Below are 13,670 nucleotides of genomic sequence, written 5' to 3'. Positions count from 1 at the left end.
GCTTGGAGTATGGGGGTTGGACAAGACAATCTCCAGAGATCCCCTCCAACTTCCAGCGGCCTGTGAAAAGGGCAGGGATATTGCAAGTCAGTCTGAGAAGTTGCTTTGTGTTATGTGTTTTTAACAAGATACATTTTATTCCAGCTCCCTAGTTCTTGGAGGCACTACTGTGCCAGGATACAACAGAAGTCCTTGGATATCAGAGCGCCTGATGATGACTGTGACCCTACAGTCAAAGGCAGCTGAATACCCAGAGCCAACTAATACGTCTCTGTATAAAACAGATAAACATTCACTGAATTACAAATTGGGACTTGGATCTTGTTTTATTTTCTGGTCTGCAGATGTTTTATTAGGCTATGCAAAGTGGAAGAGTTTCAACAGAAAACACTGAGAGTCACCTTAAAATTATTCCCCAGACTGGTGCGCAGGGCACTTGGATAAGACACAGGAATTGCTTCAAGTCCTGACTGAGAAAGAAGTGGCTTTGAACTCTTCCATCCTGAGACATTACTACTACCACTTGATTTCTAGGCAAAAGGGACACTACATTATGTGACAAAGGGTAGATTGAAAGCAAAGTGAACTTTTGGAGGAGCCCACTGGACATGTGTGGATTAGTTAGGCACCTGCCTTAATGGGATTGAGAGCTTTGACACCACCTAATTCCTTGGGATCACTTCCTGGACAGTCTAGGCAGTCTCCTAGTTGGACAGGTATTTGTGGTTATGTTCCTTCATTCCTAACATTTCCCTCACTGCAAAGGAAACCTTAGTACTGGGTGACAGTGGACATCACTGCTCAAAAGGTGCATCAAGATTAGAGGTTGCAGACTGAGCACTGATAGGAATAAACACTTTTATGGAACAAATCCTTTAATTACTAACCTGAGAAATTAATTATTTTTACTAGTCCAGTTCTGTTTAGCTTTGTATTTTCTTGACAAATTAAAATAGGCTGGTTATATTTAATTTTGACCTCTTGACTTGATGCACTTATACCATGTTCCAAAATCCATGTGTCAAACATTTTATGCAAATCTTAATTTAATTAAAAAGACAGGATTATTCCCTTAGTTACTGCAAAACTCTACTTTTCTTTGAAATACATGATGGTATTTCTTTCTAGCTGAAATCCAGGAAGCATTTGATGTGACAAGTAATGTTTGACTGATGCTTTAGCATTAAATCAAAATGGCTAGGTTCACCTTATTTACTGCAGAAGAAATAAATTTATTGTGGTGGAGTAGCAAAATAATTCCTATTATGCAAAAGAAAAAAAAAACGTAAAGTTTACAAAAATAACCCCTGTTTTTACAGTAACTTACCCACAAAATAATTCCTATTATGCAAAAGAAAAAAAACCCCATAAAGTTTACAAAAAAAAAAAAAAACCCTGTTTTTACAGTAACTTACCCGCTAAAGCTTCTATACCAGCATGTAGTACTGAGTGCAGAAGGTGAGCTGATATTAAGAATATGTCATAAGCACCTAGTCCTAAAAAACTGTTTTTAACTGAAGACATCAAATTTTGTTTAGCTGTAGGAATGTACAGAGCCACCAAAAGTATCAACTGGAAAACATATAAATAAGCCTTCATACTTTCCTCAGAACTAGCAAGGCTGCAGCTAGAATAACACATTAATATTGGAGCATTGTACTAGGGCATGAAAGAAGACGTGGACCATTTGGAAAGAGCTGAGAAGAGAGACAAAATATTGATTTTAGAGGTGCAAAACAAAATCTATTGTTAGGATGCCAGTATGGTTGATACAAATGAGCGTGTGGTTGCCTGCAGGAGAACACTCCTGAGTGGCACATCTGAGGAGACCTGGTCGAAGCACAATCCTGAGAATGCCTGGAGAGCCCAGCCTGCAGCACAAGCTAAGTTAAAGCATTGAAATGCACAATCAGTCCCACAAAGCAGAAGTTCTACTGAGAAGATTTTAAAAGAGACATGCTATCAATATGATGAAGAAGTGCACTGCTGTTGACAAGATTAAGAAAGAATGACGCAATTCATAAAACCCACTGAGAAAGTGTCATCACTGATAAGACTGAGAAAAGCAATGTCAGGTCAAAAGAAGGGATGGGATGTAAACTGTCAAAGTCTCCAGACCATACGCAGTCTGAAGGAAAATGGAGCCTTGAGGATATTTCTGCAGAAACATTAAGGGAGCTGTAACATGTGAGCAATAGAAATCAGCAAGTCATAGAAGTTACCAAAAAGTGTGAGTGGGTGAGTGGATACTTGTGTTTGCGATCATCTGCAGTTAGATATCACAGATACACTTCTCACCTTACCAATCTTATTTATACAAGACATACATTAATGTAGAAATACTGGTATCAGTTAACACCTGTGAAAAGTTACTGTATCACTGCAAAACGGGTTACAACGGGTTACAACACTGTCATTTTCCGCACTGAGAGAAGGCTGAAGGGACACACAGACAATGGTCTTTGAGTACCTAAGAGGCCATTCTCTGAGTACAAAGGATGGCAACAGAAAAATAACGCAAGTCACTGAACTGCAGTGAGGCAGACATCAGAAAACCTCAGGCACAAGGCTGGATTCCTTGTTGAAGCTGTGGAATTTCCAACAGTGCAGGTTTGAAATGGCATACTGGACAACCATCATATAAAAAAAAAAAAAAAAAAAAAAGCCCCATATAACTGACCTCCTCTAGGAACAGAGGCAAAGCAGCTGGAACTTTTGAGATCTGGTCCAATCTGATCAGATCTTTTACTACGATTTTATGGCTGTAGCAAATGTTCGCATAAACTCTGCTTATTAATTTTGATTATACAAGAAGCACACTTCAAGTGACATGTTATAATGGCAAACAAACTACAGCAATCCACAAAAATGGGCTAAATAATGCTATAAATTATTTTCAATTGCCAGTTCAGCAGAACACTGAAGCATAGTTCTCGGTCTTAAAAACTTTAGGTCTAAGGACACAAACCACTCAAATCTTGAAGCACTGATGAAATACAAAACCAGCCCAATGACTATCTTTAACAACAGAATTTTAAAAACTCAGTATTAGAGAGGAGTATGCTGCAGGGCATACTCTTATACATCCCACAAAAAGCAAGGCATCTCTAATCTCCACTTCAGGAAAAAAAAAAACAAAAAACCCCAAGTGTTAGTGGAGATTTCCTGAAGAATTAAATAACCATACCTTAATGTGTATTTCATTCATGGAGAGGGACTGATGTGAACTGGCTATACCATTACTAAGATTTAGTGATTCCATTTGTCACAGTGATAACTGCATACAGATTGCCTGTCTTTAACTAAAGAAAGCTCCCTTCCTCCGAGGCTTTTAGCTGTCTGAAGATGCCTAAACGAAGCCTTTCTGTTGACACCCATGGGCTCCTTGGGGTGCTTATGTCAGTTCCTGGTGCTACCCCTTTTCATCTTAATGTACACCTGTCAGACTGCTCGGAATTTCTATTCAGTATCACCTTCCCCTAAAGGCTCCTTCAGCCTGAATAAACTTGGGTTTATTCACAAGTGAAATAAACTGTGCTCACCGACTTGATGGTTCTGCCTTGAAAAGCCTAAACGAGCAAAAAGCCGAGTGGTTTGAAACCCAATCTTTCCAAGTTGTACACTTTGCAGCTGGACACCGCAAAATCAGTTCAAGGGTTCTTGTTAAGATCAGACGATCCTCAGAAAAGGGCCCTGAGCGTACAGCCTATGAAACCACCAGATCTAAGATCTTCTATAACATTTCCCAGAATTTAAAGGCTTACAGGATGGTTTAAAGCTTTCGGCTTTGGAGGCGACTGGTGTCTCACAAAGTCTACCAACCGTATCCCGAGGACAAGTCGATCCGCGCAGGTAAACGACACCCGCGAAGAGCATCCTTGTGTGGGCTGCCCTGCCTGCCCGCAGCTCGGCCCCGAGCGCCGGCCGGGCTGCCCGGAGCTCCCGCGGCGCTCCCTGAGCTGAGCGCTTCCCGCGAGAGGCGCGCCCGCGGCCGCGGCTCTTTGACAGCAAGAAGGCAAAAACAGAAGCAGCGAAGAGACAGGACCATGCCCGGGCACCGACACCGGCAAGGAGGAGAGGAACAGCGCATCCCCGGGCCCCCAGCCCTGGCCCCGCCGCCGCCCCGGTGCCCGCCCGTCCCGCCGCTCACCGATAGTAGAAACGACGGTGCCCACGAAGTAGAAAGCGCCGGTGAAATCCCATCGGGGCCGGATGTCATCGACGCGGATGCCGGCCACGCTCGCCTCCTCGTATTCCCGGAGGAAGTGCCGGAGCTCGGCACGGCTGAGGTTGTGGCGCCGGGTGAAGTTCTCCAGGCGTTCCTCCCAGCGCTCCTTAGCCTCCCGCTCCGTGGGCAGCTCGATGGCCGAGAAGACGGCGGCGCCGCACAGCATGTACAGCACGATCAGCACCGCCAGCAGGAGGAACCGCGCGTTGTCCGCGTTGAGGCGACCCGCGCTGGAGCAGCAGCAGGCGCCGCGACACGCCATCCTCCGCCCGCGGGACCGGGCTGCCGCTCCGCCACGCTACGTCGGGGCCCTGCTGCCGCCGCCGGGCATCACGGCGCCGCCCGCCAGCCGTACGCGGGGCCGCGGGGCTCAGGGCGCCGCGGAGCCCGGCGGCGGCGAGCGGCGCTCCCAGGAGCCGGCCGGCACCTTCGCCCCGGGGGCAGGGCGCGGCCCCGGCACGGCCCCGCGGCGGACGCGCTTCGGGCTGCCGAGCATCCTGACGGCGATGGAACCGCTCGTCCCGTCCCGTCTCGCAGAGCCCCTCAGCCCCAACGCCCGCCGCGCGGGGCTCCCGTCCCCGCCACTTTCATATCCCCTTCATGCCCCCGCCCCGAGCACGTCGGAGCGGGGCGCAGGGACAGGCGCCTCCTGCCTGCCGGGGGGGACGAGGCGGGACCGGCGGCAGCTCGCCCCTCGCCCTCCCCCTTCGCCGCGGGGCTCCGCTGCCCGGTCCCCCGGCCGCTCGCACCATGGCCTCAGGGAGCCGCGGGCCGGGCCGGGCCGGGCCGGGCCGCGCCCCCAGGGGCAGCTCCCCCCGGCAGAGGCGCGGCCACCGCCCCCGGAGGTCCGCGCCGGCAGCGGGCAGGGCGGGCTGGCAGAGGGCGGCGGCCCCGCGGCCTCCAGCCCTCAGAGCGGGGCAAGCTGCCCCCTTCCCGCCCTCAGGTACCCGGCCCGGGCGGTGGGGCCCGGCAGCGCCCGAGGCAACCGGGCCTCTTAGAGGAGAGCCGGCATGAAACCCGTCAGTCGATTATATACCCACTCCCATCAAAGCCATAAAAAATTAGCGCCCTTTGCCAAAAGAGGGCACCTCCTTCTCCACAGGTCTGGTTACCAACTGCCTTCCCTACAAGGTGTTACATCTCTATCTGCAGGACATGGTAGTCGAAGGGAAATTGTTTAGGGAAGACAGAAGCAGCCTTTCCAGCTGCAATATGATTTTAAAATGCGTTTTTTGCAGGTTCAAAGAGCAGAGATGTGGATCCAAATCTGCTTGAAATATCATTCGCACTAGAAGAAGAAAAAGCTAAACTCAGCAATATCTGGTAGTTGCTACAGTGTTGAATTCTACTTTTAAATAATTGGGGGCTGGAATTCAGCTCTGCTAAACGTAATAGTATACAAGCACATTCTTTCCAGGGAAAGACAAGCTACATATATTTTTTAGAAAGCAGGTTAATGAGCTGTAACATCCACTTTCCTCCCCCACCCCCCCCCCGCAATTTTCTAATAATTGTTGCAGTCAAAATGCAATGGGAATGAACACTACGATCTTAGAAATCTCCCTTAATGGCAGATAATTGTACACTCTATGCAAGAGCCACTGATTGTCTCACAGCCTGAGGTATATTCGAGTATTGGTCTGAGCCCCAAGGGTGCACTGTGGGCAGTTACAATGCCAGCGTTTGAGAGAGGATCAGCACCTGTGTGACAACTGCTAGCGCAGTAGGCACAGGGAAAAATGAGTCCTTTTCTTGTGTTGCACAGTAAACCAGCAGCCAGGGATAAATGGGAGTCGTGTTTAATTTTTTCCTATTTGTTGTTATTCATAGGTGATACATCATGCTGCAGGTTTTTATTCGCTCTTAATTAGTCTTTAGCATAGACTTTAGCATGGAAATTAAAATTAGCAGCAATACTGAAAGACATCAAATAGCCAAAAATAGGAATATGAGATGCCAGCCAAACTAACCAGACTGTGCTAAGTGCTAAAGGTAACAACACGCTTCCATAAAAAAAAATGCTGGTGTATCTTTAAAATTATTGGCAGTTCCTATTAGGAGAAAAAACCAAAACCCACCTATGCTTCCTGCTTTGCCAGTCAGAAGGAAGACAGAACTGAGTGTGTCAGTGCACACAGCCTGCAAAGGCAGCAGAACTGAGTGAGCACCCTCTGTCCACACCAGTGGCTCCATCCATCAAACCTGTTCAAGGGTGGCTTGGATTAGCACGGTAGAAAAAAGCCTTTAGCTGCTTGCAACCATAACATCAATGTGATTGCCCAGAGGAATATGAACAACAATAACACTATGCAAAGGAATGTCCAAGGCAAATTATTCAAGGTTATTGAGTTCCTCCTTATTTACATACTATTTTGTTAGTGTGGAATAGTCATTTTTGTGTTTGTCTTGGGCATAGAGATAGTTATTGCATTAAAGCAGGTAAGATCATCTGGCACAGTTTTGAAAGACACATGTACTACTGTCATTGATCAAAAATTGCAAATTCCCTTAATTTGTCAACTTTGATCTTGGCAGTGATTTAATCATGTCTTAAGAAGGTGGCTTTTTAAGGATATGCTCCCTCTTAAAGGATGGAAAACCAGCAAGCTGATATTGGCTGGAATCTTGAAAAAGAAATTGAGAGCTTATTCTAAAGAATACTTTAGTGTAAAACAAGTCACCATTCCCACTGCTCTTGGGTAAATAGCTGGAAAAACTGGAGCGTGTGGAGAGCACAAACAGTGTAATCAGTCAGCCATCCATAACATTTAATAAAGGTGGAATACAGAAATGCAGTGTGTTCACTGGCATAAGAAAAATAAAAAGTAACTTTTAGTTTCAGGTAAAAAAAAAAAAAAACCTGGTTACACATGTTGCTGACATTTAAATTAACCCCAAATCAAAGTGAATGTCTTGCAAGCCTGAGCCCAGAACACAATGCCATTACCCTCAGTACAGACACTGGCATCACTATCAGGAAGCATGCTGTTTTCCCTACCCCTCAGCACCACAAGCACACAGCTCCCTAGCGCCTGTGTGCGCGGGCATTTGGTGACAACAGATTGGTGGTGGTAAGGCTAGAGCAACTGTAAAATAATAGGAAAGAAAAATCAATATATTTACCAATTCTCTTGATAATATTGACTGATAGCCCTGTAATTAAGAAAGGTAACAGTCACTGAGTACCCCAATAATGATTACTAGTAAGTGTCTGGTCAGAGTAGAATTATTATTAATGCATCATCAAATTACTTGGAAGACTCATGAAGAGGTTTAGTTACTTGTAGTTATGATATTTTATTAAAAATCTTTTTTTTAGAATTTTTCCTTTCCTGAGAAGCTGAAGGCCTCAGGAAAGAAGTGTAAACAATAACTGTCTGCTGCTGTGGAATGAGACAGGTGTGTCTTCATTGATCCATGTGGATTGTTTTCAACTAATGACCAATCACAGCCACCTGTGCTGAGGCTGTGAACAGTCACAAGATTTTGTTATTCTATTCTTGTTCTTTGTAACATTCTAATCTTTCTTTTCTCTCTGTTCTTTTAGTATAGTTTTTATGTAGTATTTTAGTATAATATATAACATAATAAATCAACCTTCTGAGAAAAATGGAGTCAAACCTTGTGTATCTCCAAACAGAATTCACCTCAACAGTTACTCTCATTGACAGTATCAGTACTTTTTAATTCAAGGTCTCCTTTACAGGTGATTAGCTGGTACACTTAACCAAAACTCACTGCTTTTGTTTAGTGAAGCTATGGAATGGCTGCAATGTACTCCTGAGCCAACTTTATGCCTAATGAAATATCCTGACAGAGAAGCAAATAAACCAGCCCTCCATTACCTTTGATACTGAACAAAAATTCTTCAGGAACATAATTCAGGAACATAACAACCTTGACACTAACAAACCACGTTGAACAAAAAACCCCCAAAACAAAACCAAAAACACCAAAACAAACAAACAAAAAAAACCAAACCAAAAAACCCAAAACTTCATGAACATGTGAAACTGGGCATCTAGAGTAGGCTAAACTTTTCAACATCCCTATTGCTTTTCTAGGAGTTTCAAAGAGATGCCATCTTTGGGAGACTCCTTTTGAATGTGGAGTAGGGAATCACAGAAGTATTTACTGTGTCCAGTTCTGGCCCTCAGTTTGGGAAGGACGTTGAGATGCTTGAGCACATCCAGAGGAGGCATCACGGCTGGTGACGGGATGCGAACACAAGCCCTGTGAGGAATGACTGAGGGAGCTGGGGGTGTTTGGCCTGGAGAAAAGGAGACTCAGGGGTGACCTTATCACTCCCTACAACTCCCAGAAAGGTGGTTGTAGTCAGGTGGGGGTTGGTCTCTTTCTCAAAGCAGCAACTGATAGAACCAGAGGACACAGTCTTAAGCTGCACCAAGGGAAATATAGGTTGGACATTAGAAAAAAGTTTTCTAGGAAAAGAGTGATAAAGTACTGGAATGGTCTGCCCAGGGAGGTGGTGGAGTCACCATCCCTGGATGTGTTTAGAAAAAGACTGGATGTGGCACTTGGTGCCATGGTTTAATTGATGTGTTCAGGCATAGGTTGGACTCTATGATCTTCCAACCTAGTGATTCTGTGATTTAAGATCATTTAGTCCAAACATTAACAAAATACTACCAAGTCTACCACTAACCCGTATCAGTAAGTGTTACATCCACACATCTTTTAGTAACTCCAGGGTGACTCCACCACTTCCCTGGGCGGTCTGTTCCAATGCCTGACAACTCTCAGTGAAGGATTTTTCCCTAATATCCAATTTAAACCTCCCCTGGTGAAACTTCAGGCTCCTCTTGTCCCCTCACTTGTTACCTGGAAGAAGAGGCTGATTCCCACCTGGCTACAACCTCCTTGCAGGTAATTACAGTGAGCTACTGGGACTCTTTTTCTCCATGCTAAATACTCCTAGCTCCTCCAGTTACTCCTTGGAAGACTTGTGCTCCAGACCTTCCAGCCAGCTCCACTGCCCTTCTCTGGGTATATTCCAGCCCCTCAATGTCTTTCTTGTCACGACGGGCCCAAAAGTGGACACAGCACTTGAGGTGTGTCCTCGCAAGTGCTGAGCATGGAGGGACAATCACTGCCCTGGTCCTGCTGGCCACACTATTTTTGATGCAAGCAATGTGTTCTATTAATGGGATGCTGTCGATTTTATAAAATACCTGGGAGTAAACTTGCAAGATACAAGTTCCAACCCAATCTGAAATGTACACATTTAGAAGACAGAACAAAGGATATATTAACAAGATTGCCTTTATTTTAATTTGAATTTTACATACAACAACTTTTATTCCAGCTACTGGGGTCAACTGACAGTCTCACAGAATTGCAATTTTTAAATTAATTACAGCTATAAATGCAGAGAGACTCTCTGAGAACAGTTCTTATCTTGAAAACCATATTAGGAACCACAGTAAAGAAAAAGCATATAAAAAGGTATTCAAAAAAGCAGGTTCACTTGTAATAATATGGTTACAGATTTTCCAAGAATCTCTCCCTTATTAACATTTTAATGTTTCAACTACAAATTAGCCATTATAGCAGACATTATAGCTTACACAACAGAAGAAACAAGCAGTTTTTGCAAGTAGCACAGCAGGCTCAGTGTCAGCAAGTGGAACATCATAGAATACTGGAAATCCTTATGATGGAACCCACATATTTCCATGTGAATCAGGGGCATCAGTGTAAGGAATATTCCAAATCCACGGTTGATCTGTAAACCAAAACAAAAACATACTCATGACAAATTAATTTATCAAATGCAAAATTTGGTTCTCTTTTCCCTTTGCGGGGAGAGGAAGATTGAAATTTTCATTGATTTTCAATTAACATCATGTGCAATTTCCGTTTAGTGGACATTTTTGTTTCCTTTTTTTTTAAACGGGAAGATATAGACTTTTCAAAAGGCTTTGCTTTCCCCCCAGATATTATTTTAAATATAGTTATAACCCAACATGCTCACCAGCTGTATAAGAATTGTATTTCAGATAATATACAAGTACAGTAATGCAGCCAAATTTGGTATGGCCTAGTGCCAGCAAGTTTTGTGCTGCATCTCTCTTAACCCAATGTAATTATAAATAAGCACTGTAACATATTAATATTTTTACAGGGACAGTAAGAATTCAGTACCTAAGAATAACACTGCCTGACCTCTGAAAAGTTCCCTTTTACCCCTCACTTCTTCAAACATTACACTGTCAGATGAAGAACAGGTTTGCACCACACAGTTCCCTCCCTCCCACTTCTCAGAATACAGAAGCCCTTTCCACTCTTGGGAAAGAGAAAAGGCAACACACCAGAAGTTAACTGCTAGCTCTGCAACCTGCTCTATGCTGCTCTTCCTACCATACATGTGGCAGAAATGCAGCTGTTCTATGAATCCAAGGTATTATTCTACTCCTTGCAGGCTAGTCCTACTGAAATAGAGAAAAATCCTTTAACCCTTTTTTCAGTGAGTTTTCTCAATTAAGAAAAATATATAAATCTAGCCTGCTTCTCTCCATGTACAAAATGAGCCCTGAAGGAATACAATTACATTAATCTGTAATATGCATAGATTAAACTGAATTGTACCAAGGATGACAGGAATAGCTATTGATTACTTTAATCCAATTTTAAATTTACAGGATCCAATGACAACTCCGACAATACAGGAAGTGAGAATTACTGTAGCAACGAAAGAAGAGTAAGAAAGTGACAAAATCAGTAATGAAGGGTTATATAAAGTACACAACAGCACAGTGTGACAAGTACCATGGCAATTAAACATGGGGCAGAGACCATTGCTACTAAGTACTCATTATTACTTGTCACAGGTGTGTCCTTAATTCTCATACTGCAGTTCCATATGTTGTAGTAAAACATATCCCAGATACGCATATGTTCTAAAATGTGTCTATTTACAGCAGGAAGAGAACAGTAGGGTAGCTGGTTGTTTTTCTGTTACAGTGGACAGGTGATTTCAAAGCATATAAAAAATAAAAGGCATTAGAAACCAGAAGAAACTATAGCACTTAAGTCACAGTGCACTGCCAAGAAAGCTCTCTAGGTTTTTGGCTGAACTACAGGATATCTAGACTTTGAGTCATCTCTTAAAAAGAAAAAAAGTAGCATCATTATTTCCCTAAGCTTGTTTTATCAGTCTCCCGCTGGAGAGCCATGTGTACCTTTTGTATTTTAGGTGAATACCTTACCAGATAGTAAACATTAACAGTTAAAAGAATGAGTACAGAATAAAGCAAATATTGGGAAAAGCATTGAGGATTTCAAACATACATTCAGATTTGAACACTGACCTCTATCTATGACATCAGAATAAATCTAGTCCCACTCAAGCACTGGAATCTGTCACTCAAGAGTACATTATGCAGCTTAGACCTATCTATCTTCCCTACTTTCCTACCATCTGGCAGTGACTCTGCTTAATTCAGCAAAACATGCAGGCAGAGAAAAACTTAAGATGTTCAAAAATAACTCCAGTCACCTCCTTAAAGCATGCTGAGAGGTCTCAATACCTAATTTAGCTCTTTCTAATTGTAGCTATCTAAATAAAATTTGCTCAAGGTAGCTATTATTGTACTTGGAACTTTGTTCTGTTAATGGGATGCTGTTGATTTTATAAAACAGCTGCCAGTATTTTAATAAGTCATGTGTAGAACTATTACTGATACAAATTATAATTCAGTTATTTATAAAATGTCAGGTTCAATTTAAAACTATTCATCACTTTTAATAGGATCTGTAACAGCAAGAGAAAGACAATGACTGTGCACAAGTACCATATGATGGCAGCTATTTACTGTTGCACATGAAAATGACTGCCAAGCTTCTCAAAGTTAATTCCTTTGATCTTCACGGGGGGTGGAAACAAAAGCACCATTAAATAATTTTTAGAAGTGTCCTTAACATACCTACCCCTCCACACGTTTCAAGATCAGTGCTTCATTTCTGATACCCCAATGCTGTCTCAACTCCACCTCACTGGAGTTAGTGTTATCTACTAGGCTGGTACCACAGCTTCACTCTGGCCTCATATACAAGCAGCAGAACTCCAGCAGTGGAGTCAGCAATAAGTAAAATAAACGGGGCCATTCCAGTCCCACTGCTACTTAAACATTGTCTGAAAGCTCAGGTGGAGCACTGTTTCAGTTAGACTCAGATTTTTGAACATTCTCTCACAACTCAACAGACTACCACATTTTACTTAAAGATAGAGAGGCTCTGGAGAACAAGACAAGTTCCTTTTGAGTAACACCTGAGTATCACTCAAGGAATCCATGCTGGCAGGCCACATCAAGCCTCCATGTTCTCATAAATATGACAGATAGCAGTACAGTCAAAACTAGGAACACACAATTGAATAGCAAAGTATAAAACACAAAGAAAGCACTTTTGTGATACTCTTCCTATGGGTGTCTTTTGCACTGTGGAGATCTGGATGAGAAAATTCCTTGTTGATTTCTAAACCCAGAGACTGGATTCTTACCTCAATTTAAAAAGATAGCTTCAGGGCAACAAGTATTCACATATATAGAAAGGTTACAAATAACCAGACTTCTTCAAGTCATTCTACATGGCAAACTCACTCCACGCTGCATGAATCTGCATGTTTTTCCTTAAACATTTGCAAAAGGTGCACACTGCATTTCAGTCTCTCTTGTTCCCTCCCTCTGGATGAGCATGGCATTTGAAAAGGAACTAATCTTGTTCCTCCCAATGCAAAAATCATACTTGAAGATCTCAAGAAGGAGGAAAGGCAGATGGGGAATAGATGTGGGATCTATATGAGTATTTGCAAACAAAGTTATGATTTCTGAATGCCAGGACAATGACCACTTGTTTGGGAAAAAAAAAAAAAAAGAAAAAAGCATAACCCTGTACTGCAGTTTTAAACATAGGATTTGCTTTGTTTCTCAACAAAGTGCTGATGTGATGAGGAAAACAAAAGTATTTTGCACTTTTCTGAGACCTCCCCTAAACTGTTATTAAAAAACCTTGATATACTTATGAATTAGAAGTTTAGAGTTCCCTCCACACAACAGATGTTTTCCTCAGTCAGTAAACTTTGTAATATCTAAATCACAAATGAAGTGAAACTCCTTGACTACAGTAAGCAACATGTATTGGCAAGAGAGATAACAGCAATACTGCAACTGAGATGTGATGATGGGAGCTCAATGAGAAAATGTTATACAACAAAAATGTTATACAACAAAATCTCAGTATTCACTTAAAAGATTCTACAAGAAAATAAAAATCTGAGTATTGTTAAAGACACAAATGATATCTTGCTAAGTAAGACAGGCTATTGTGTGCATGATTCCCAAACACCAGACTGGATAATTTTCAGCTTCCCTTCCAAGGAACTCTCAAATCATACTGCTGGTCTATAGGTTTCATTATCTTA

At 42.8% G+C, this 13,670-nt stretch overlaps 2 protein-coding genes across 3 annotated transcripts in view; both read right to left on the bottom strand.

The window, feature by feature from the left end:
• KCNK13 (potassium two pore domain channel subfamily K member 13) overlaps window positions 1-4,490 on the bottom strand; it is a 48,228-nt gene extending 43,738 nt beyond the window's left edge. Inside the window, exon 1 of the mRNA XM_041400327.1 lies at window positions 4,151-4,490. Within this exon, the coding sequence (XP_041256261.1) occupies window positions 4,151-4,490 (340 nt within the window). The remainder of the gene's footprint in view (window positions 1-4,150) is intronic.
• Window positions 4,491-9,493: 5,003 nt separating this feature from the next.
• TDP1 (tyrosyl-DNA phosphodiesterase 1) overlaps window positions 9,494-13,670 on the bottom strand; it is a 44,207-nt gene continuing 40,030 nt past the window's right edge. For both annotated transcript variants that reach the window (XM_041395937.1, XM_041395927.1), the window contains exon 16: window positions 9,494-9,974. In XM_041395937.1, the coding sequence (XP_041251871.1) occupies window positions 9,901-9,974 (74 nt within the window). In that variant the 3' untranslated portion in view covers window positions 9,494-9,900. The remainder of the gene's footprint in view (window positions 9,975-13,670) is intronic.

Source organism: Onychostruthus taczanowskii, unplaced genomic scaffold (genome assembly GCF_017590055.1).
Source record: "Onychostruthus taczanowskii isolate IOZ18803 unplaced genomic scaffold, ASM1759005v1 scaffold1, whole genome shotgun sequence".
NCBI lineage: Eukaryota > Metazoa > Chordata > Aves > Passeriformes > Passeridae > Onychostruthus > Onychostruthus taczanowskii.
Note: the sequence above shows the minus strand (reverse complement) of the source record. Positions and strands in the feature narration are given on the sequence as shown.